This window comes from Hemiscyllium ocellatum, chromosome 21 (assembly GCF_020745735.1).
Source record: "Hemiscyllium ocellatum isolate sHemOce1 chromosome 21, sHemOce1.pat.X.cur, whole genome shotgun sequence".
NCBI classification, from domain to species: domain Eukaryota; kingdom Metazoa; phylum Chordata; class Chondrichthyes; order Orectolobiformes; family Hemiscylliidae; genus Hemiscyllium; species Hemiscyllium ocellatum.
Window position 1 is genome coordinate 43,445,440 of NC_083421.1, and position 26,916 is coordinate 43,472,355.

The 26,916-nt window shown below is 38.4% G+C and overlaps 1 protein-coding gene across 4 annotated transcripts in view; it reads right to left on the minus strand.

The window, feature by feature from the left end:
* The window catches only part of dennd1a (DENN/MADD domain containing 1A), a 509,155-nt gene that overhangs the window by 272,401 nt on the left and 209,838 nt on the right, over positions 1–26,916 (minus strand). For all 4 annotated transcript variants that reach the window (XM_060841064.1, XM_060841063.1, XM_060841067.1 and 1 more), the window contains exons 6-7: positions 5,837–5,906; positions 5,167–5,247 (exon numbers count right to left, since the gene is read on the minus strand). In XM_060841064.1, the coding sequence (XP_060697047.1) occupies positions 5,167–5,247; positions 5,837–5,906 (151 nt within the window). The remainder of the gene's footprint in view (positions 1–5,166; positions 5,248–5,836; positions 5,907–26,916) is intronic.

A 26,916-nucleotide genomic window follows, 5' to 3' on the forward strand; every position in this document is an offset into this window, starting at 1 on the left:
TGTCCTGGAGCTGAGAAAATTGACCCTCCTAGAACCAGAACCATCATCTTTTGTATTAGATATGACTTCAACCAATTGCAAAACTGGTTTTGCTAGGGCTCCTTGGTGCCATACTCAGTCAAATGTGATCGCGATGTCAAGCGTTACCACTCTTGCCTCACCTCTGGAGTAAACAAAGGCTGTAAGGTCAGGAGTTCTAGCAGAAGCAAAATTGAGCATCGGCAAACAGGTTATTCCTTTGCAAATCCCATTTGAACATATTCAATGATCCTTTCCATCACTTTGCTGATGATCAAGAATTAACTGATAACTTGCGAATTGGCCACATTAGATTTACTTTGGTTTTTGAGCATAGTACATACCTAGACAATTTTTGATGCCTGTGTTGTAGCTGTACCGGAACAGCTTTGTTAAGAGTGCAGCAGAAATCTTAAATACTATTGTCAGAATGCTGTCAGAGCCCGTAACCTTTGTAGCATCTATTGTGTTCTGCCATTTCTTGAAATCACAGAATATAACATTGGTTGAAGACTAGTGTCTGTGATGCAGAGCACCTTACGAAGGCCTCAGTTTCAACTAAATATAGATTCTATTAAAATTGTACTGATGGAAAATGTTGTTCTCATCAGTGTTCTTCTCAATTTTATGTCAAGCACTAGAGTTTGTAACTTTTTGAAAACCCTATTACAATAATATATAGTTAATCCTTTATCAGAGATTGATAGTAGGGTTGTTAAAATAGGCATCAGCATTGCTAAGCTTTACAGGAAACCATATTATTTAATGATAGGATTACGCACACTACCTGAAAATGTACATCTATAAAGGTCAGCAGCAGACAGGTCACTGCCTGTGATGCTCGCACAAGAGTAAATTAATCGCATACATTTTCCAGGTTCTTTCAGGCAAAGTAGCCAGTTCAGAAAGGAGTACAACAGTTAGCTGGTACATACGGAACCATAGCCAAGTTTGAATCCGTACCTTCAAAATTCAAGGGTATAGAGAAGCAAGGGGATGAAAACGTTAATGAAAATGAAGGCTTGAATTGGAGAGAGAAATGTAATTTTAGCCATTTTATTGCTTTGGAACAATGTTGCCACTCTGAGTAACAGTGCTCAGACTGTTTGCATGGGGAGTTGGGGGTATTTTACCTGGTTTATGTGATTCTTTTCTAATCTAGCACTGACTTCCTCATCCATGAATCTTAAAAATTGTGAGGAAACTTTTTGTGCCACTGGAAACAGAATTGAGATGGTTTGTTCTCATTTTAGCACTCTTGGCAGAAATACCTTCAAGTTTTCCTCCTGATTTGGATTTAAATCTAGTGTCTGGCAAAAGGTGATAATTTTTGATAAATTTTAAAAAAATACACTTTTCATATCTTTCTATTTCAACTGTCTAGCTGCATCAGCTGAACTACTCAGTTCAAATGCTCCCACAGCAACTGAACAGCTAAAAGAAACAAAGCCATCCATAAGCTGTTCTTTGATATCCTTTCCTGCTCCATTGCCCATGAAATGCTTAAGCAGAGGGCAGACTAGAAGCATTCTTTTGAACCATAATATGAAATGCCTGGAATGAGCTGAACTATCCCATCAGACTGCAGTGCCTCCGAGACAACCTGCCCTTTAGGTCAGGCAGGCATGCTGTTCCTACAAAGGCTCTGCTTGGTAGAGCTGGGTCCTCTCCACAGCCAGCCAATGACCTGGCAAGGACAAACAACTGCTACCTGTCGATTAACATTAGAGAAGAATTGCAGCTGCTTACGGTTATCGTGGGGTAAGAATTTGAGAGACAATTAAATTGTTTCGATACACATCACTGGTTTGTGAAGAGGAAATGTCACAGGTGACTAATTGTCTGAAAGCATCAGATAGACAAAATCTTTGCAAGTATAACAGAATGTTGTTATAGAAGAGAAGTGTCAAAACAAAGTTGCCTAATTCTACAATTGTTTCTCATTATTACAATTACTATTTGTATGATGTCACTAAATTAAAATTAGCAAGTAATTATGCAAATAAAAACATCATTTTCAATTACAAATGAGCAGCAACTGTATACACACTGTTCAATCACATCATTTGTATTGGGATATGAATTATGCAGAAAGCAAGTAAAACATCTGATTAGATTATACAACATCCAGAGACCTGGGTCAAAACTCAAGGCTATAATGATTTGTTAGTTGGACACAATCTCACATCTCCATTTGAGGGCGTATATGTACCAAATGCCATTGCAAGCCCCCATCCACCAAATATCTCTCAACACCATTCTAAATGAAAAGACCATTATTGCAGTGTCCGGGAAAAGCCATCTGAAATGCTGAGAACAATCTGGAATTTTGTGCAGCTGAGAGCACTGGGTGAAGGAGGGACTTAACAAATAGGTTAGAAACTCCCCCAGGTCAGTTGTATGCAAGTCATAATGTTTGGATCTTGAAGGCCCACAGCCCGGGCTTGGGGGAGAATGAATTGTGAGGTGGGGGGGGGGTTAAAAACAATGACTGCAGATGCTGGAAACCAGATTCTACATTAGAGTGGTGCGGGAAAGGCACAGCAGTTCAGGCAGCATCCGAAGAGCAGGGAAATCGACATTTCGGGCAAAAGCCCTTCATCAGGAATACAGGCAGAGTGCCTGAAGGGTGGAGAGATAAATGAGAGGAGGGTGGGGGTGGGGAGAAAGTAGCAGAGAGTACAATAGGTGAGTGGGGGTGGAGATGAATTCCAGCAGCATGGTCCATATAACTTAATAAATTATTCACATATGCACAGGTGTTTTAAATATGTATTAGCAAACCTCCCATTCTGTTGCTATGTTGAGTCAAAAGGGGAAAACACAAATATAAGTGCATTTATGTAGCACTCTCATGACAAAAAGTCATCCGAACTTGCTTCACAAGTAAATAAATACCTTCAAACTGGAATCACTTTATTTACGAAACCCACCAGCCAATTTAAGTACGGTAAGCTCCCAAAACCAGCAATGTGATAATGACCAGATAATCTGATGCTGGCTTAAGAATAAATGTTGGCCAAGACAAGAGATAATACTCTTGCTCTTCTTCAGAAACCTGCCACAGGAAAAAGCACATAGAAAGGAATACTTGGTTTTATACTGTGCCTCTCACAACCTCAGGATGTGTTAGTGTACATGACAGCAACTGCGAGTCAATTGAAGTGTAATGATTGTTACAGTATAGGAAACACAACAGCCAATTTGTCTTTAAAAACAGCAATGTGGTAATGATTATATCATTTATTTGAGAGATGTTAATTTAGAGTTAATTGTTGGTCAGGACATCGGGGATAACTCCTCAAGCTCTAGTTCAAAACAGCCAGTGGGATATTTTACACCAAAAGGGCAAAAGTTTCTGTTTGACATCTCATCTAAAACCCACAATGCTGGACACTGCAGAACAACCTTCTGAATGAAAAGAATGCAACCATAATTGCCACACTAACATGTTAAAGCACGATTTGAAACAAATTTGACAAGGACAGGAAGGGCATGCAGCGAGCAAGATGTTTAACATGCAAGACTTAAAAACTGTGTTTGTGATTATCTATCCACCATGGAGTAATTTGAAATAATAGTGTTCACTAAAAAGGTACTTTCATCCAATTTTAACTTTTTAAACTCCCGTGCATTCACACTCCAAGCAAGTTGACGTTAATGATTCATTGAGTCAGAATGAATGTAAATCAGGACAGTTAATCGAAGTAAGAATAATTAAAAATTATATTCAAGAAGAATAACCAATTTAACACACAAACAACAACAAACAAGAAATAATGATAATGAATTCCCTTTATGACATCACAGTAAATACAGGGTCATGAAGAACAGTTTAATTTTTAATGGATTCCTACTTTTTCCAAATCAAAGTTTGATTCACGTACTCTACAGTATGTCTTTGATCCCAAACTATAAAAGACAGCATTCATAGTGGACCCATAACTATAGCTTCAGCCTCAATTCCTGAAACGCCTGGAGTGATGCACACTGATTCAAATCAAACATTACTTCTAATGATGCGCCATGCTTTGTTTAAGTCTGCATTCAAACATGATGCCAAAGGTAGTATGGAAATGTATTCTTTAGATAGCAATACTTAATTAAAATTCCTAACACGAAACAATTTTAAAATTTGCCCACTATATTTTTCTGAAAAGATTCTTTATTCTTTCTTGAGATGTTGGCATTGTCAACAAGGCCATTTGTTGCCCATCCCTAATTGCCCTTGAAACGGAGTGGCTGGCTAGGTCATTTTGGAGGGCACTAAAATGTCAACAACATCTCTGTGGATCTCGAGTTACATGTAGGTCAGACAAGCAGATTTTCTTTCCTGCAAGTTTGAATACACATACAAATACATTCAAGAACAGCTTCTTCCCCACAGCTATCAGACTTTTGAACAGTCCTCTCAAGTGTTAATTCTGATCTCTCTCTCTCCGCACCTTCTCTGTGAATGTTACATTGTATTCTGCATTCTGGAATGTTATGCTGATGCACTTTGTTTGGTATAATCTGCCTGCTTAGCACGCAAAACAACATGTTTCACTGTATCTCAGAATGTGTGACAACAATAAATCAATTAACAAAAGAGATGTGTTTTGTACAAGAACTGACTATAGTTTCATGGTCACCATCACTGCAACTTTAATACCTTCCAGATTAGAATTAGAATTCCTAGAGTGTGGAAACAGTCCCTTCAGCCCAACAAGTCGACACCGCCCCTCTGAAGAATACCCCACCCTGACCCATTACTCTACATTTTCCCTGACTAATGCACCTCACCTATACATCCCTGAACATGGTGGACAATTTAACATGGCCAATTCACCTAACCTGCATATCTTTGCAATAGGGGAGGAAACAGAAGCACCCAGAGAAAACCCACGCAGACAAGGGGAAATTGTGCAAACTCCGGACAGACACAGTCGGCTGAGGGTGGAATCAAACCCAGGTCCATGGCACTGTAGGCAATGGTGCTAACCGCTGAGTTATCGTGCCGCCCCAGGTTTGTTAAGTGAATTCATATTTCACTAACTGTCATTATTGGATTTGCTTCTGGATTACCAATCCAACAATATTTCCAATATGCCAATGTCTCCCCCTTTTTTGTTTAAATATGTATGCACAGAAATACATTTTACTTACCACACTTAAATGAACAGTTGAGCCTGGCTCTGGAAGAGGATGGTTGTATAGTGTTTCCAGCAATTCCTTCCACTGACAGTCCTGAAACATGACACATTTTTTTAAACAAAACATCACATGATTCGTTTTTAAAAGATATCACAACTGCACACAGATTGATTAGTCACATTCCAAGATGATTGGCCTAAACAACATAAACCTATTCAGCATTAAAAAATGTTAATAGTTTAGCTACCAGTTATTTGAAAAGTGTCAGAAAAGGATGTGCATAGTTGCATTCTGAAGAAATGTGCTGCAGTCATCATATTTAAAAGACAGCATTCACAGGAGTCTGGAAAAAAAATAGGTCAGTATTTCTTCTATTTAATTTCAGATACACCAGTTTATTAAAATCATTCATCAATAAAAAAGGAAAAACCACAAACTTTCAAGCCGTGAAGTTTTTAGTTAGTTTATACTGCTCAAAAAAAGCTAAAAATTGATTTTGACACATGATATATTGTTAAATACCTTCTAATAATGCACTTTTAAAATAGACAAACAGTATATTTAAAAGTGTTCATCTCAAACAAACAAAAGAAATCAGTTTATAAATTTGAATAAACTGAAATATCTCTTGACACTGCATTATAATTCATTATTCTTACATCATGACATTAAAGAAACATACCTGTCCTTTAACAGTGTATTCTGCTAAGATGTTCAGAAGCTTGTAGAAAACTTCAAACCAAGGTAAATAGCTGAAATTAAATACAGACCAATCAATGTTAGTTGTAAACCTCTTACAATCTCAACAGAAAAGGCATAAAGGATAAAGATGGTTTTGGAAATCTGAATTAACAGTATTAAAATATAGACATTCATCAGAACAGCATGAGAAAAAAAACAAATTTAAATTCACACAAACATACCAGAAGTTCCACCTGCAGTCAAGTTTAATTGTGATCCAAATTCTGGCCAAGGCCTATGTCAATTCATTAGATTGGTAACTTGGAATAATATAATTCTTGATTTTACAGGATAACCTGGGCCTCAACTGCCTGGCTAAAACCTCAGTGACAAGCCCACACACTATACTATGGTTACTCCTGAGCTATTTAAGGCTGGGAACAGTTTGAATAGTCAAGTTTACTTATTCTCTGTAGTGTTGCCTGTGCACAATTTTCCTTCAGCACATTTTCACCTGCTCAGCATTTCTTTAACGCTCTTCCTCCAAGTATAAGCTTAATGCCATTGATTACTTTCTGGTGAGATTTCTGCCCTGATTTTGCCTTAGGGAATTCTTAGCAGATCAGACGGCTGACAACCTCGTCGTCCTAGCGGTATCAGACAGGAGCAGTTGTCACTGCTAAGAATGAAGGCAGCTTCAATCAAGAACAGACAGGATTTACCAAGAGTCTGTGGTATTACTGGTAGGGCTCAACAAACAACAGGGTGAGTTGGGTTCTTACACAGCATGGGCTTCCCCTCACAAATGTTAGAACAGCACCAGGGAGAAGACCAAATCAGAACGTTGCACTCCATGACTGAAGCACATAAGCGAATGAGATTCTGATAATATAAAACTGAACAGTGCAACACTGCCAGGAACATGTCCTTCAGCTCAGGCATTTCCTCTCTGTTGGTGTGAAATATTTCCAGCTTTTCTTTACTTCATTGAAAAGTAAGGGAGTTTTCCTTAGAATTCTGATTAATTTTAATCTGTCAACAACAAAAAAAAGGCAATCTGGTCATTAACACATTTCTGCATAAAAATTGACATCACAATCCCTACAACAGTGACAAATCTTCAGAAGTACTAAACTGGCTGCAAAATGCTTTGAGACATCCATGGTTTGGGGGGGTAAAATGCACTACATAAATGAAAAAAAATATTTTGGTAGTCATTGTACTTCATGTTTATGGAAAGTTGATTCATGAATTGTGGCCACGACAGCCAAACATGAGCTGATAACAATAAGTGCATCATAACGAAAGAGAAGGAAATTAAATTCTACATCTCTAAAATCAAAACATAATTTTAATATGGCAAGATCTCTAGACTGCAAAGAAAAAGTTATACCTTTACTTTCTGTTCAAAATTCCTAGAGAAGGCAATTTATTTTAGTGGTACATCATAAATTGATTTAATACATTAGATAGGAGAAAAAGATGACATTTTAATACATTTATGACAATGCAACACTTTGTCAAATATTTTCATAAGTATGCTATTACAGCCATCTCTAATAGGGCATACAAACATACGGAGGGTGATTTTGACCTTCACTTGTCTTGTAGGGACAGTGGGTAAGCAGTTTGAATGGCCAAGTTTACTTATTCACACTAATGTTGTGCGAGTGCAATCGTCCTTTAGCACAATCTCACCTGCTCAGCATTCCTCTAATGCTCTCTCTCAGAATCAAGTATAAGCTTAATCTTACTGTTCCCCCCCAAAATACCAATGGAAATAAAAACAACATGCTAGAAGTAATCATCAGGCCTGTCAGCATATATAACAAGAAATGACAGACTATTGATGCTTTACTTGTAACCCATCATTACACATTTATATACATGAAACAGTTTTAAATTCAGAGATTTTTTAGCATTTGCAGCTTTTCAATTTTATTTACAAGAAAAACTGTCAAGGAAGTCTAACAGTACTTACTGGTGTCACTATAAATAATTGGCATCTAACAACTAGTATTAGAGAATGCCTGCTGTATATGAGAAATTTAGAAATCAAGCACTCGTGATGTAACTAACAGGATCACAATTACAGCAAATATCATTCTATTCCATAGTATCAAAATGAAACTCCATGAAAACATGCCCCACCACCCATCTGAATGGCATTGTCAGTAATATGCAATGCATACTTTGGATTCCCACCTGCAATTTCATCCCATAGTTTGATACATTAAACAGCTAATACTCAAGATTCATTTGACATCTGGATAAATGATATTTAAAAAGTAGGGAACCAACATTCGCACAGCCACCTTCACATTTTCATGTTTTTCTAAAGCACTTTATATCCAATTGATTACTTTTAAATATAGCTTCCAATCTTATCAAAGTCCCACAGTCAGAAATTGACTGGTCATGTTGATGAGATTCAAGAACATTAGCCAGGTGCACTTCCTATTTTCTTGTAGTCACCCAAAGAAGAAGACAGAAACAAAAGTTGACACCCTTGGAGAAACTCAGCAGGCCTCGCAGCATTTATTTTGACGAAGTCGTAGAGTCATAGAGATGTACGCACCGAAACAGACTCTTCAGTCCAACTCATCCATGCTGATCACATATCCCAACCCAATCTAGTCTCACCTGCCAGCACTTGACCAATATCGCTCTAAGCTCTTCCTATTTATGTACCCATCCAGGTACCTTATAAACATCGCAATTGTACCAGCCTCCACCACTTCCTCTGGGAGCACATTCCACATACACCCCAACCACTGCGTGAAAACGTTGCCCCTTAGGTCTCTTTTATATCTTTTCCCCTCTCACCTGTGCCCTATAAACCTGGACTCCACCACCCCAGGGAATAACTTTTGTCTATTTACCTTATCCGTGCCCCTCATGGTTTTCAAAAACCTCTAGAAGGTCACCCCTCAGCCTCTGACGCTCCAGGGAAAACAGCCCCAGCCAATTCAACCTCTTCCTATTGCTCAAATCCTCCAACTTGGCAACATCCTTGTAAATCGTTTCTGAACCCTTTCAAGTTTCACAGCATCCTTCTGATAGGTAGGAGACCAGAATTACACGCAATATTCCAAAAGTGGCCTAATTAATGTCCTGCACAGCCGCAACTTGACCTCAACTCCTGTACTTAATATTCTAACTAACAAAGGAAAGCATGCCAAACACCCACTTGCGACTCCAGTTTTAAGGAGCTCTGAACCTGCACTCCAGGGTCTCTTTGTTCAGCAACACTGCCTAGGACCTTACCATTAAGTGTATAAGTCCTGTTATGATTTGCTTTCCCAAAATGCAGCACCTCACATTTATCTACATTAAACTCCATCTGCCACTTCTCAGCCCATTGGCTCATTTGATCAAGATCACATTGTAATCTGAGGTAATCTTCTTCGCTGTCCAATACACCTCTAATTTTGGTGTCATCTGCAAACTTACTAACTGTACCTCTTATGCTCACATCCAAATCACTTGTATAAATGATGAAAAGTAGTGGACCCCGCACCGATCCTTGTGGCAACCCACTATCGCAGGTCTCCAGTCTGAAAAACAACCCTCCACCACCAACCTCTGTCTTCTATCTTTGAGCCAGCTCTGTATCCAAATGGTGAGTTCTCCCTGTATTCAGTGAGATCTAACCTTGCTAATCAGTCTCCCATTGTCAAAAGCCTTACTGAAATCCATATGCATCACATCTATTGCTCTGCCCTCAATCCTCTTAGTATTTCTTCAAAAAAAGAATGAATCAAGTTTGTGAGACATGATCTCCCACACACAAAGCCATGTTGACTATCCCTATCAGTCCTTGCCTTTCCAAATACATGTACATCCTGTCCCTCAGGATTCCCTCCAACAACTTGCCCACCACGAACGTCGGGCTCACTGGTCTATAATTCCCTGGCTTGTCCTTAACAACTTTCTTAAATAGTGGCACCCACGTTAGCCAACCTCCAGTCTTCTGGCACCTCACCTATATCGATTGATAATACAAACATCTCAGCAAAAGGCCCAACAATCACTCCCCTAGCTTCCCACAGAGTTCTAGGGTACACCTGATCAGATCCTGGAGATTTATCCACGTTTATGCATTTCAAGACATCCAGCACTTCCTCTTCTGTAATACAGACATTTTTCAAGATGTCAGCATCTATTTCACCACATTCCGTATCTTTCTTGTCCTTTTCCAAAGTAAACACAGATGCAAAGTATGTTTCGTATCTCTCTCCTCTCCTGTGGCTGTACACAAAGGCCGCCTTGCTCATTTCCGGGGCCCTATTCTTTCCCTAGGTTACCCTTTTGTCCTTAATGTATTTATTAAAACCCTTTGGATTTTCCTTAACCCTATTTGCCAAAGCCAGCTCATGTCCCCTTTTTGCCGTCCTGATTTCCCTCTTAACTATATTCCTACTGCCTTTATACTCTTCTGAGGATTCACTCGATCTATCCTGTCTATACCTGACATATGCTTCCTTCTTTTTCTTGACCAAACCCTCAATTTCTTTAGTCATCCAGCATTCTCTATGGCTACCAGCCTTTCCTTTCACCCTGACACGAATATATTGTCTCTGGACTCTCGTTATCTTGTTTCTGAAGATATCCTAATCTAATCTAATCTAATCCCATTTTCCAGCCATCCCTTAACCTGCAAACATCTGCCCCCAATCAGCTTTGGGAAGTTCTTGCCTAATAGCATCAAAACTGGCCTCTCTCCAATTTAGAACTACAACAGTTAGATCTGGTCTATTCTTTTTGATCACTATTTTAAATCTAATAGTATTATGATCGCTGGCCCCAAAGTGTTTCCCACTGGCCCTAAAGTGATCCCCCACTGACACCTCAGTCACCTGCCTTACCTTATTTTCCAAGAGTAGGTTGTTTTGCATCTTCTGTAGTAGGTACATCCACATACTGAACCAGAAAATTGTCTTGTACACACTTGAGAAATTCCTCTCCATCTAAACCTTTAACACTATGGCAGTCCCAGTCGATGTTTGGAAAGTTAAAATCCCTTATTATTCTTACGGATAATGGAGATCTCCCTACAAATTTGCTTCTCAATTTCCCTCTCACTATTAGGAGGTCTATAACACAACCCCAAAAAGGTGATCATCCCTTTCTTATTTCTCAGTTCCACCCAAATAACTTCCCTGGATGGATTTCTGGGAATATCCTCCCTCAGTACAGCTCCAGTCCTATCCCTTGTCAAAAACCCCACTCGCCCTCCTCTCTTGCCTCCCTTTCCTGTGGCATTTGTATCCTGGAACATTAAGCTGCCAACCCTAAGCCACCTTTCTGTAGTTACTATGATACCCCAGTCCCAAGTTTCTAACCATGCAGAGTTCATCTGCCTTCGGTGTTAGGCCTCTTGCTTTGAAATAAATGCTGTTTAATTTATCAGTCCTACCTTACTCCTGCTTTGTTCCTGTCTGTCCTGACTGTTTGAGTCACTTCTTTTCTCAACTGTACCAGTCTCAGATGGATCTCTTTCCTCACTATCTCCCTGGGTTCAACGCCACCTCCTCCCCTCCAACCTTACTAGCTTAAATCCTCCCGAACAGATCTAGTAAACCTCCCTGCAGTACATTAGTCTCTCATACACCAGCTCCTCAGCCACGCATTCATCTGCTCTATCCTCCTATTCTTAAACTCACTAGCTCAGAGCACAGTCACTTGACCTGTTGTGTTGGTTCTGTTTTGTCTCCACCAATGCTGCCAGAACCTCTGGGCTTCTCCAGCAATCTATTTTTGTTTCAGATTTCTAGCATCTGCAGTTCTGCTTTAATATAACTTGGAGGTGCTGGTGTTGGACTGGAGTGGACAAAGTTAAAAATCAAACAATAACCGATTATAGTCCAACAGGTTTATTTGGAAGTACTAGCTTTCAGAGCACCGCTCCTTCATCAGGTGGTTGTGTTTATTATAGGACAAGATAGGATCTTGATTCAAACCGACATTTAAAGCTTTGGTTGTGCACACCAGTCCATAGTAAGGCTTGAATCCACAACATTCAGCCTTTAATGAGGTGCAACAGAACCAAGCTGACATTTTACAGAATTCACAAATGCCTAAATATTTCAGAACATGAACTGGGGGAAAAAATTATCCTTAAAAAATTGATCAGCTTTGAAACAGACTTTGTAAAAATCAACTTTTCACAGCACAAAATGCTCTTCCTATCAGAAGCTGAGATTCTATGATAAACTTAACAGCTATGGTACAATCATGACAGTTTCTGGAATTGTAATTTATTGGCAGTACTAATGGTTGATTTTACGTTCCAATCAGAAAGTTTTATCAATACACAAATATTAACACAAAATTCCAAATCAAATATGGAAAATTGAGTTGGAGCAAAAACTCTTATTTACTCCATGATTGAAACCAATTTCATAAATTCAATATTTCTCTGTCACTTTATTCAGCTTGCTGTTACTCCCTACAGAATAAATGGGTACAGCACTGCAAAGGGTTGATCTCACGCAAAACAGAATCCAATTTTTTAATTTAAATTTTAATTAGCACTTAGCATGATAATTCTATGTAAACAATCAGAAAGAATGTTGTATCTGATCGACAATTATTTCAGTTGTTTAGACAAATGCAACATTCAGCTCTGAAACTTTGACCGTTATCAAAAATTTGGAAAGCTTTTCAATCAGGAAAAGATATCCCTTGCTTTTATCTCTCAATTTCTTTAATAGATTGCAATGTGCTATCCTACCCACACACCTAATCTGATTCACATTGTCAAATACTTTCCTAAGCTTGAAAAAGGTAACAGCCAAAGTAAAATGAAAAATAACTTTATTACTAAGGGTCACTTATTTGTGACTCTTCACAGGGCTGTTGCATGAAAGAATCATTTAGTCTATTGGGTCTGCACTTGCTCTCTGAGCATTTAACTTCATGCCAATCCCCTGCCCTTTCGAAGTAACTCTGCATAGTAGACAAAATAATAATATGTAACACCCAGCAGACAAAACCAACTAACCCAATACCTAAACCACTCAAATATTTCATATTACAATGGAATAAATATTGAATTAACTTAACATCATCAACATCCCAATATTAATGTGCCACATAACACTGCTGTTATTCTAAAACTACTAACAGTGAGTAATGCCATTCGAGATGCAACATGTATCCCATGGCACTTCTGTGTAACAATCTGTTGAAACGCATTATGCTCAAATTTCACGCATTCACACAAAGTCGTGCAGTGTTATCTGGCTGACATTCAAGTTCTTCTGGGAAATTGATTTGAATCAAATACAAATATATTTGACAATTGACTGATATGTACATTCACAATTTGGAATTAACTCATCAATATTTTCAAAAGAAGGAGCCTGCCCAGAGGATTTAGCCGCTTAAGCTGAATTGCTTCAATTTTTCTGTAACTGAAACTGCAATCAAAAATAAAGGTTACAAATGATTAATGCAGTGTATTTGACATGTTTTGAACATCTATCTATAGAATTTGTATTTGTAAATGTATATATACCTTCGTTAAAATTTTCACATTAAGATTTTCAACTCATTTAAAAGCCTATGCTCATGGTTTGTGCTTTCTCCCAAAGGCTGTGACTGTCTATAATTGACTGAATTATGCTACAAGACCATACGCAAAATCTACCAGCATCCAACAAGCAAATACTCTCAAGGTGCAACTTCAATACTCTTCCCTCCGAGTATAACAGCAATGCAGTTCCTTTCATTTACTAAATTATCAGAAAACCAGTTGGAAAATGAAGTTTAACAGCTTTATTCAAGTAAAGTTTTGAATTCCAACTGCGCTCATTTTACTTGATAGAATGCGTGTGCTAAAGCCTGCTGCTTGCAAGGCTCACCCCTTGCAATATAATACAAAAGCACAAAATAATTGTTTTGTTCTATAAAAATCTGGCAACATAGACCATTTGTTTTAGGACTGTGTCCAAGGCAAATTCTCAATCTTACAGAAACAAAGCTGCAAATGTTTTTCAAATTATATTAAATAACAAAATGAATAAGCATTTTTAATACAGCTTACATTAAAACTACCAGCAATTTGTTATAACAAAGAAATATCCAAGTACAAAACCAATCTGCTTGAAGCTTTTTGAACAAAACAAACTTCACATGAAGTTTGTTTACTTAGCTCCAGTTACTAAAGGAAAAAAAAGTTATTATGACCGTTAATATGCAGGTAACATCCTTTCAACATCTAGTTTTAAACAATATGTAATGAGGATGTTGATATTGTCTAAGTGTTGACCAAAACACAAAATATGTAGTTTGGTTAGATCTAATGGCCAGTGATTCAAATCCAGAATCCTGACTATGTGGATCTTGTAATTAAGGTTCTATGATCATGTCACCTTTTGACAAATGCAGCTTAACCAATTATAGTTCAGCAATTGCAATACAGCTCAGGAAGCTGATGAGTTTTGTTTTCTGCAGGACATTAAAGGGAGATGTGTAACTGGATCCGCTACGACTTAACTGGATTCAACCAGCAGCTTGTAAGGCCACAGGTTCTTTCAACACTAACTCATCCTAATAGCACCACACAGAGCTCAAAAACATCTGAAACTTTACCTTAGAAAGCTTTTAAAATTTGTCCTCCAACATGTTTCAAACCACCTGGGGAGAAAATAAACTGAAATCCTGTTTACAACATGAGAAAAGGTTACACATGAACTGAAGTGAAAGTATCATAAGAATACATGCTGGACATTCTTCACAATACAGAGCTTCTCAGAATTACAGGTGCAAATGTTATTCATAAATTTCTTAGCTAACTGAAAAAATGTCAAATTCAAATACAGGCTTCTGAAAGTACTGAGGCCTTCAAGTAAAGTGTTGCTGGCAATAAAGGCATAAACAATTTTACTAGTAATAATCATGATGCTGCAACATTTATTTGTTCATGTCTTCAAGATGCTTAAAATCTTTGCAGCAGGCAGAGGGGAAATATGGTTGACAAAAACCGTCCAAAAGTATTTGATGTTTTGATTATTAACCTCTAATAAAGATGGGCTATGCATGATCATAAGTAGTGAAATTGGAAAAATGAGAATCCGTCAATTTGCTCAAAAATGTGCCTATGATCGCCCTATGTCAAGCGCATGAAGATGTGAGAGATAGCTATTTTAATGAAATGATTCACGAGTTTCCCCTGCCACTGCTTGATGTATGTCCAGAGGAACATGCTTTATCAAGTTAAATGCATTACAGTAGAAAACCTAAAACAAATGAAACTCATTTAAAAGGAACCAGTGCTGTTTTGCTCATTTGGTTGATGAGTGAAGACTGTAACAGCTGCTCAAATTGTCACTATATACTCTACTTACCAGCATTTAATTAAAACTCTCACTATTCAAGTGGGCTGGAGAAATAAAAACTTATACAGCTTGTTAATAATGCCAGCCAACTCAAAGCCTATTTCCATATTAAACAGGAAGCAAATGGTGATATATCGACATTTTAAAACATGCTGATTAAAATCAAATCTTCCCTTCCTTTCCAAGTTCCTTTGATTCAGCCTTTCTTATTCTGCGTTTTTCAACATTACTTTTATCCTTCCTTGTTTTTCCCCCATTGTATCTGATAATTTTACCTTTCTTGTATTATTTCTGATTTTGTTTTCATAAAAAAACTCCAAGGCTTTCACATACATAGGTATGCACTTTGAAAAATGACAAACATTCCTGTAGCACTTTCTTGACATTTCTACTTTCAAAACATCATCCCAATCTTTTGCTTTTAAGAGTTATAATTAACTCTTAAATAATTGTTCTTGAGGCTGTCAACATGACATCCATCACTGTTTATTCACCTCAAGCTGTAGGTTATATTGTGACACTCACCTTGGAAATGTGATGCTGCCTGACACTCCTCTATTCAAAAGCAAGGCAGACAAGGGCAGGAATAAATGATATAACCAATTGAGACTGCTCTGCTATTTAATATAATCAGGGCTGATCTTTGGCTTCAACTTTAGTTTCTTGCCTGATCCCCATTTGTCTTCATTCCCCAAGACCAAAGCTCAGTCTATCCCAGCCTTAAATAAGTCAACAATGTAGCATCCGTAACTTTCTAGAGTACATAATTCCAAAGATTCGTAACTCTTCAAGTGAAAATCGACATTTTAACCTCAACCTGCACCTCCTCTATGTTCTAGATTCCCAGTCAGTGGAAATAACCAATCAGTCTTTCTCACCCCATCAGAATCTTCTATCGTTCAACAAGAGCACATTTAAATCTTCTAAACCTTAGAGATTAAGGCCAACTTACTCAGTTTCCTAATGCACATCAACCCTTTTATCCCAGGGACACAACTTTGTGATTTCCTCAGCAATATAAATATACACATTCTTTCAAATAAATACGCAGCAATTACTAGACAAATCATGTTATGAAACATGTTCCACACTCTCACCATGATCTCCCTCCCAACAACTGAGCTAAAGGTTAGTCTGACATTTGTTTGCAGGCAGCGACAGATTATTCAGAAATATTTACCTTGCAGAAACTCAAATTAACTTGTATGGAATTAAAATAGATGCTCAACTAGATCTTGAATAGCACAATTGTTATTCTTCCTTGTTACTGCTCTGAAAAACCTTTAAAAACTTATTTCCTCCACCAACTCTTCCACAGTTAGTTAGAAGCTTCATTTAACATTTCCATCTCTTTTCTGTGCAAACCTAATTACAACACACATATCTGCTCTCTCAAGGAGATGCAACAGATCTCTTGGCACGAATTGGAAAAATAGCACATGGAATCACCCAATATTGACTGATATTTATTGACCTCTAAACCAACATCAGTAAAACGGATCACCAAAACATCATACTGCTGGCTGTAAGATATTGCTGTGCAATACGGGTTCCTACATTGCAACAGTGATGATATCAAAGTAGTTTGATGACTGCAAAACATCCCAAGACCAGGAAAGGCATATTACTTTATATCATTTTCAGAACCTGCTGCAAAACCTTAGAACCATCTCCCAAAATGGTTATCCACGACCTCATATTAAAACTATACAAAGGCAACAGGACTACACTTCAGAGGAAAATCAGGAGGGCAAAAAGGGCACATGAGATAGCTTGGGAAAATTGTGTTAAGGAGAATCAAAAGGTATTCTGCAAATACATTAAGGGCAAAAGGGTAACTAGGGCCCCTCAAAGGGCAGCAAGGCTGTCTATGTGTAGAACTTCAGGAGATGGAGGGGGAATACAAAACTGAGATTAGTTGTGAATTTCACTGTTTGTTAATTTTCCCAGATGCACTCCGATGTCCAGCGATACACGAATTCAAATAGCAAAGGTGGTAATTGTGCAAGTTCTCTCTCTCTCTCTCCTGCACTGTCCTCACCATGTGTTTCCTTTATCTGCTCTTCTCCCTTTTAAAACTGCTGTTGTTTTGTCTTTTTTTCCCAAAGTTCCAAAACAATGCAATAGCATATAAAACAGTAATTGCTGCTCCTGGAATTCGAGGAAATCACCTCCAACACCTAAAAAAAAAAGGAGCAGCTGTTTCTTACAGCCAGAAATGTTTCCCATCCTCAATCTTGGATTACCCAGAATCCTTTCGGAGGTGCAGTGGACAGCAAAGAGGGTTACCTCAGATTACAACAGGATCTGGACCAGATGGGCCAATGGGCTGAGAAGTGGCAGATGGAGTTTAATTCAGGTAAATGCGAGGTGCTGCATTTTGGAAAAGCAAATCTTAGCAGGACTTATACGCTTAATGGTAAGATCCTAGGGAGTGCTGCTGAACAAAGAGACCTTGGAGTGCAGGTTCATAGCGCCTTGAAAGTGGAGTCGCAGGTAGATAGGATAGTGAAGACGACATTTGGTATGCTTTCCTTTATTGGTCAGTGTATGGAGTACAGGAGTTAGGAGGTCATGTTGCGGCTGTACAGGACATGGGTTAGGCCACTGTTGAAATATTGAATGCAATTCTGGTCTCCTTCCTATCGGAAAGATGTTGTGAAACTTGAAAGGGTTCAAACAAAGATTTACAAGGATGTTGCCAGGGTTAGAGGATCTGAGCTACAGGAAGATGCTGAACAGGCTGGGGCTGTTTTCCCTGGAGCGTCGGAGGCGGAGGGGTGACTTTAAAGATGTTTACAAAATTATGAGGATAAATTGACAAAGTTTTTTTCCCTGGGGTTGGGGAGTCCAGAACTAGAGGGCATAGGTTTAGAGTGAGAGGGGAAAGATACAAAAAAGACCTAAGGGGCAACTTTTTCATGCAGAGGATGGTGCGTGTATGGAATGAGCTGCTAGAGGAAGTGGTGGAGGCTGGTACAATTGCAACATTTAAGAGGCATTTGAATGGGTATATGAATAGGAAGAGTTTGGAGGGATATGGGCTAGGTGCTGGCAGGTGGGACTAGATTGGGTTGAGACATCTGGTCGGCATGGACAGGTTGGACCGAAGGGTCTGTTTCCATGCTGTCCATCTCTCTGACTCTAGTACTTTGCATCAATGTTTACTAAAAAAGATATGGAAGATAGAGAACATGGGGAAATAAACAGTGACAACTTGAAAAGTGTCCATATTACAGAGGTGGCAGCACTGGATGTCTTAAAATGCATAAAACATGGATAAATCTCCAGGACCTGATTAGGTGTACCCTAGAACCCTGTGGGAAGTTAGGGTAGAGATTGCTGGGCCCCTTGCTGAGATATTTATAGCCACAGGTGAGGTGCCAGAAGAGTGGTGGTTGGCTAATGTGGTGCCACTACTTTTATTTACTCATTCACAGGATAAGGGCATCACTGAGTGAACATTTATTGCCCCATCCCTAATTGCCTAGAGGTCAGTTAAGAGTCAACCACATTCTATGGGTCTGGTGTCACATGTGGGTCAAACCAGGTGAAGATGGCAATTCCCTTCCCTAAAAAAGGTTAGTGAACCAGGTGGGTTAATGTGACAACTGACAATGGATTCATGGTCACGGGCACTTAATTTCAGATTATTTAAATAATTGAATTCAAATGCCATTCATCTGCTGTGGCAGGATTCGAACCAGAGTACACAGAACATTATGTAGGTTCCTGCATTCCAATGATAATACCACTAGGCCACCACCTCCCCCAAAGGTAGTAAGGAAAAGCCAGGGAACTATAGTCCAATGAGCCTGAGATCGGTGGTGGACAAGTTGTTGGACAGAATCCTGAGAGACACGATTTATATGTATTTGGAAAGGCAAGGACCGATCAACATGGTTTTATAGTTGGAAAATTGTATCTCACAAAGCTGCTTGAGCTTTTGAAGAAGTAACAAAAAGGATTGATGAGGACAAAGTGGTGGACATGATCTATGTGGACTTCAGTGAGGCATTATTCGACAATGTCCTTCATGATAGACTGGTTAGAAAAGTTAGATCACATGAAATAAGGGACAGTTAGCCATTTGGATACAGACCTGACTCAAAGTTAGAAGACAGAGGTTGGTGGTGGACGGTTGCTTTCCAAACTAGAGACCCGTGACCAGTGCTGTGTCACAAGGATCAGTACTGGGTCGACTACTTTTCGTCATTTATATAAATGATTTGGATGTGAACATACGAGGCATGGTTAGTAATTTTGCACTTTGACAACAAAATTGGAGGTGTACTGAACAGCAAAGATGGTTACCTCAGAGTACAATGGGATCTTGACGAGATGGGGCAAGGAGTGGCAAATGGTGTGTTCAATTTAGATAAATGTGAGGTTCTGCATTATGGAAAGGCAAATCAGGGTAGGACTTATACACTTAATGGTACAGTCCTGGGGAGTTGTTGCTGAACAAAGAGACCTTGCAGCACAGGTTCATAATTCCTTGAAAGTGGAGTTCCAGGTAGGCAGGATAGTGAAGGTGGCATTTCATATGCTTGCGTTTATTGGCCAGTGCATTAAGTATAGGAGGTGGGAGGACATGTTGCCATGATATCGGACATTGGTTAGCTCACTTTTGGAATATTGTGTGCAGTTCTAGTCTCTCTGCTGTAGGAAGGATATTATGAAACTTGAAAGGGTTCAGAAAAGATTTACAAGACTGTGGCCAGAGTTGGAGAGTTTGAGCTACAGGGAGAGGCTGAAAAGGCTGGGCTACTTGCCCTGGAGTATTGGAGGCCGAGGAGTTAACAAAGACATTTATAAAACACTATATAGGACAAACAGGAAGACAGCTAACAATCCGCATACATGAACATCAACTAGCCACGAAACGACACGACCAGCTATCCCTAGTAGCCACACACGCAGACAACAAGCAACATGAATTTGACTGGGAAAGCACTATTATCATAGGGCAAGCCAGACAGAGAACAGCCAGGGAATTCCTAGAGGCATGGCATTCATCCACAAACTCCATCAAACACATCGACCTGGACCCAATATACCAACCACTACAGCGGACAGCTGAAACTGACACCCGGAAGCGGCAAGGACAGACCACTATAAATACCGGAAGAAACATCAAAGAAGCGCTTCGCAGGAGGCTCCAGCGCACTGATGATGTCGCCTAGCCAGGGGACGAAACGTTTGCAACAAGAACTTCCAGCTCGGCGAACAGAACCACAACAACGAGCACCCAAGCTACAAATCTTCGCACAAACCTTGAAGACATTTATAAAATCATGAGGGGCATGGACAGGGTAAATAGACAAGGTCTTTTTCCCCAAGGTAGAGGTGTCCAAAACTAGAAAGGACAGGTTTGGGGGGTGTGGGGGGGTGGGGGGGGTGGGGGGGTGGGGGGAGAGGAGAAAATTTAAAATCACCCAAGGGGACAACTTTTTCACACAGAAAATGGAAGGGTTTAGAGGGATATGGGCCAAATGCTGGCAAATGAGACTTGATTAATTTAAGATATCTGGTAAGCATAGTTGAATTGTACAGATCTGAATCTATATCAAGATCTTACAAATTCCACAGAGTCTCAATTTGCACTTATAGTATGACTTGTCTCCAAAAATCCAAAGATGTAAAGATTTGGCACACAGTCACTGAAGTGGATTTTGCTGGAAGTCAATTTGAGATCATAAGATTGACTCAGGAAACACTCAAAAGACACTGACACACGCTGGTGTGGGAGCGAGATGGAAGCTTGCTGAAAAGCTAGGTGCTGTACCTAACTAAGAAGTTTACATGGGCAATGTAGATTGAGGAATAGGCCACTTAGCCCCTTGAGCCTGCTCTGCAATTCAATCAGATCATGGCTGATTTCGTTATGCCACATTCCCATTTACCTTGATAACCTCTTTATTTACAAACACTCCTTGCTTAGATACCTTAACTAAGAAGCTATCTAGGTTCACCTTACAAATATTCGAGGTCTCTGCTTCTTCTGTCTTTGAAAAGTAGAGTTCAAAAGACTCATGGCCCAGAAAAAAAATTTTAATTTTAGTCTTAAATAGGCACAACTTGTAACCGTGATTCTCCAGTAAGACAAAGCATCCTTTCCAATGTTTCATATTTGCTGGGAGCATGGCATGAAGCACAAATGGGTTGTTAAATATTTCAGGTGAGTTAATTTGATAATACGGAAGTGTCTTTCATGTAGTTGGCTACATTAGGTGCCCATTAGATAATGTTTAGTCTATATTGATTTTAGCTTGTTTGTTACAGTAAAACTCTCAAAATGGGAATTCTTCTGTGATTCCATGTTGGTCACTTTGAAATTCATTATCGCTTTTTAAAGGCAATTAGTCTCTAAAGGGATTGGAACATGATACATAACATAACTGTATCTATATCAAATAATACCTTGATTATAAGAAATATTATTGAGACAACCAAAACATAGCAATCTGGAAAATATGTCAGACTATGTATTAATTTGGAAACTTAATGGAATTTCTTATTTACTGAAAACATTCCAGAAAAATTAAACTGCATGAACACAGTGGCTCAGTTGTTTTCAACTAAGAGTTTTGGAACTGCTAAATATTGTCTGATTTTACTCTCAATGGAATGAGTATACTGGGTTTTACTAAAGTTAAATGTTACAAAATAAATTCAGCTGAAAATCAAATTTAAATATTTCTGCTAATTCAATGATAATACTACAAACTTGAATACTCAAATTAATTAAATCCATTTACCACTCTGGGGCCTGATTATTGCAAAAAAAAAATGACACCACTATAAATTCCTGAATTATGAAAATATGAAAATACTGCAAAACAACTACATGAAAGTGTATTTGCAACTTTTTTATTGCATTTTTCATGCAAAGGTGGCAAAACTTCAAAATGCAAACTTAAAATTGCAGATCAGCTGGTTCTTGTCTAGTAGCGGCATCCTTTCTTCATGTCATTTTGGTCTCCTGTGTGTAGTTTACTTCAGTTCCTGCACTGATTGACTGGTATCAAATAATGCCAATCCTGTGGTTTACAAACCAATCTTGGTACACGCGTCACTTTAAAGATCAACCACTTCCTCTACTGGGAGGCCAGATTTCACAGCTGAATTTTATCTTGTTACTCAGCCACGAGAGTTTCCTGTGCTGGTCCATTAAGCCAAGCATGTAAGCTATTTATACCCTAAGTAACAGCCAGCAAGGGCAGCAAACTTTGATTGCAAATTAACTTAGTCAATCATCAATTGGGAAATAAAACACTTTGCTCTGTAAATGTGTACAGCAGAACATGAATAGAAATGTAGTTGCTGAATAGGTTTCTTTCAAAGTGGATTCAGGCAGAAGTGTCAACATGAACAAAAGAGGTTTGAAAAATAAGCTGGGAAATACTTTTCAACAGCAGTAACTTTTATATAGTAATTTAAATCTCCCAAGGGCCAAAAATAGGAAACACCAAACAGATGCTCAGCTATCATCTAACGTTACATGTTTTATTTCTATCAAACAAGAGAAGAATATTGTCAATAATAATGCATTATACAACACAGATGAAGTGTTAAAGATGCCTTCAGTTGCGTTACTGCTCGGGTGTGCATTGACCTTTTATATAATTGTATAATCATCGTAACATTTTCCTCCTTGTATGTTAAAAGTTATTGCTAATTTCATTGCAAAACACCTTTGAGGTCTGTATTGTTTGTTTAAATTAAAAACTAGTCACATTTTATGGACATTTTGATTTATACAATCTAATAATATAAAAATAGTGATTTGCTGCAATATGTACATTAAATGACTGACTACAAATGTAGAACAAGAACAAAAGTTTTTAAAATTGCCTGAATTTGCTGGATATTAAAATGAACATTATAAAATAATTCAAAGGGAAGGTGTTGAAATTGGAAATGAAAACAGAGGAAACTAGGAGTTCTACAAATGACAGATTCTGGTTTTTCAGATTTTATAGAAATAATATATGGTTCAGTTTGAATCTACCAGCATCATAAGTATAATTGATCATGCAAGTTTGGTAACTGGTTCTCACATCAGCAGAGAGATTGTTATAACATACACAAAGGTATGCAAAGAAAATACTGCAGAATGCAAAAAACAAAGTCAATCGTGTCTATCTTTAAATGACTTGGAAAGTTGTGGAATGTCACAAGGAAGAAAAAAGGAGTAAGTTACTGCAGAGGCTCTATAGCACTTAATGTTGACCAGCCACCAATATGGATAGGTTAGACAATTTAACATTATTTGGATCAAAGAGAACTCAAAGGCTGCCACTCAAAAGGTGTCAATGGAAATTAACATGAGAACTTTAAAAGATTTCTACTTGCAAGTACAAATGGTGGAAGAGGGAGTTTAAATAGTTTTGGAGAAAGAAAGGTTAGAAATGATTTTGGTGGTGAAACAACTAATCACCTGCTGAATGACGGAAATTAAAAAAAGTAAAACAAAACTACAAGCATGCAATGAGCAAAAGCCTCAAAGACACCAAAATAGACCAACTTTTGACTTTTCACATTTATTCAAGGGTTAGCATTGATATTTCTTCTGTTCTGCTAGCTGGTTGCTATTTTGATTTGCATTAACGGAGCAAACAGAGTCACAGAGATCTACAGAAACAGACAGAAACCGATCCTTTGGTTCAACTTGTCCATGCCAACTAGATGTCCTAAACTAATCTAGCCCCATTTGCCAGTACTTGGTCCATATCCATCTAACCCCTTCTACAACTTCCTATGGCTCCATACTCTCACCATCCTGTGCATGAAAAGGTTCCCTGAGGCCCCTTTTTAAATATTTCCCCTCAATCTAAACCTATACCCTCTAGTTCTCGGCTCCGCCACTCCATGGAAAAGACTTTGCCTACTTATACTCTCCATGCCCCTCAACAGAAATAATCAAGTTGGTGTAAAATTGGCTATAACAATCTCTTTGTTCCCTGTAATTCCAGTAAATTTTCAAGTTAGAAATGGAAGACAGGTAGTAGCTCCAACCAAGTGAATGTTTCAGGTTAGATTAGAATCTCTACAGTATGGAAACAGGCCCTTCGGCCCAACAAGTCCACACTGACCCTCTCAATAGTTACCCACCCTGACCCATGCTCCACATTTACCCCTGACTAATGCACCTAACACTACATGCAACTTAACATGGCCAATTTAGCTGACCTGCACATCTTTGGATTGTGGGAGGAAACTGGAGCACCCGAAGGAAACCCAAGCAGTCACAGGGAAAATGCACAAACTCGACGCACTCAGTTGCCCGAGGCGGGAACCGAACCAGAGTCCCTGGCGCCATGAGGCAGCAGTACTAACCACTGAGCCATCGTGCCACCCCTAGTGTAGTGGATTATTTGTTAATGACCAAACAGCATGCAGGTAATCCCCTTTCACACAACTCAGGAGTATAGCAAGAAAAGAATTTTAGGAAGTTTTTTGTCTTTTTGTAATACCTCAAAATGTCTGAAGGTGAGAACTAATCCCTGCCCAACTTCTTTTTCAATTCATTTCAACTTTTTCCTCCACAAAAATCATTTTGAGATGTTTTCCTCCACAAAAATCATTTTGAGATGTTTTCCTCCACATGAGTAGAGGATAACCACAGCAGTATTTTCCTTGGTGCAATAACGTTGAAAGATCTCAAATTACAATAAGTCCAATACAGGTTGCAACTAACAAAATGCAACTGAAAAGCATCTAAAGTTACATGAACATGTTTTTAAAGTTATCCACGTTCTTCACAAAGCCCTTTTATTTAAAATTGCACATCCTTAGAGTGATATGGCATGGAAACAGACCCTTTGGTGCAACCAGTCCATGCCCAACATAATTCCAAAATAAACTAGTCCCACCTGCCAGCCCCTGGCCCATATTCCTCCAAACCTTTTCCAAGTGTCTTTTAAACACTGAAACTGTGCCTGCATCCACCAGTTTTGCGGGAAGTTAATTTCAAATGTGAACCACCCTCAGTGTAAAAAAAAAATGCCCCCATGTCTTTTTTAAAATCTCTCTCCTCTTATCTTAAAAATATGCCCCAGCCTTGAAATCCCCCATCTTAGGTAAAAGACATAAACCTTACTTATACACCTCATGATTTTATAAATCTCTATAAAGGTCAGTTCTCAACCACCTACGCTCCAGTGAAAAAGAGTCCCAACCTATTCAGTCTTTCTTTATAACTCAAACCTTCCATACCTGGTAAATGTGATCGCTGACTGCACTTGTTCTCCATTCTGGATTAACATGCTGTCATTATAAGAACTATCACTGGTCATGGTAAATCTGAAACCCGCATTAAAAACTTGATCTGATGCTGATGGAAATGCAATTTTATATTAACATTACTTTGCAGCTAACTCAGTCAAATTTGCTCTCATGAAATTGCCACGGCTTCTATTGAAACCATTCTATATGTCTCAGTATTTAAATTTGCAATTAGAAAACATGTATTTTAAATGCCTCAAAAATCTCAGTTGTGGCTTTGCCACTAGTATAACAGGTTAATAACAATTTATAAACACAGAAACTTTAACAGGTTATTCAATTTTAGATTCATATTGGAATTAGATTTTTAATATTAACTTGGAAGTCAAGTTCCTTTAATCTGCAATTACAAGATTCAAAATGGATATTAATTTAAAACGAACACAAGTTTTATGAAGGGAATAACTACTTAATATCAACCAATTCAGATATTACTCTGAAGTGAAATGCTCAAGTCGAGCATTTTTTTTGCAAACTGAAATCCCTTTGTGACTTGAGACTGCCAAACCTGGTTATGTTACACTAAATTTACTTAAAGAAGCCCTGGTGCAGACAACAGGGTGCAACTAACACTTAAATATAGGAAGCTCAGAGAATACACTCTGGGTTTCAAATTTATAACCAAGACAGCCTTCACCACATGCAGTTTAAGTAGCACGACTGGTAGCACTATACTGAATTTATGACCAATGACACACACACATTTAATTTGTAACCAAATACTTCCCCTTCCTCTCAGCTCCCTTTAGAACTTTTGATTAACTCATATTTTTCTTAGTTCAGAGGTTAAATAAAGGAAGAAAGGTGTTCTGTGGTGAAATAGCCCAGAGCACTGCACAGAAAGAGGACTAATGCCACGGACATTAAAAGAATCAAAGCAATAAAGATCGAGGCAATGATTTCAAGTTCAGAAGTTCAAAAAGCAAGATTAGGCATAAAAGTATCAATAAATACAGCAAAGTAAAAAGAAAAATGTCAAAGTGTGATTCGTCACTATATTTGGTATGTTTTGAGTTTAATTGTGATGAGTGCACTAGTCACTTAACAAGACAAAATGTTCCTTTCAAAATCTGAGGTGACAATTTTACAACGATATAGGTCATAAACAGTCAAATGTAAGGCTAAGACACCGTAATATGCCTGGTTGCTTTTTGCAAAGTAGGTTTGCTTTTTGTGCCTTCAGCCTGCAAACATATCATCACTTATGTATAAGATCACAGGGTGCTCAGTGCATCTGTCCGGTTTTTCTTTGCACACAAGCAAAACAATTTTTCCTAAAAGTGACAATCCTATATAACCAACAGGGCTTTTTAAAGAATTTAAGCATTAGTTTCAGTTAATTTTAATTTTTTTCAATGATGTCAAGTAGGACGTTAATTACGAGCAGTCCGTTCTACAGAGAGTCCTTGTCTATCAGAATTAGGTATTTGATTAAAAGTTATTTATA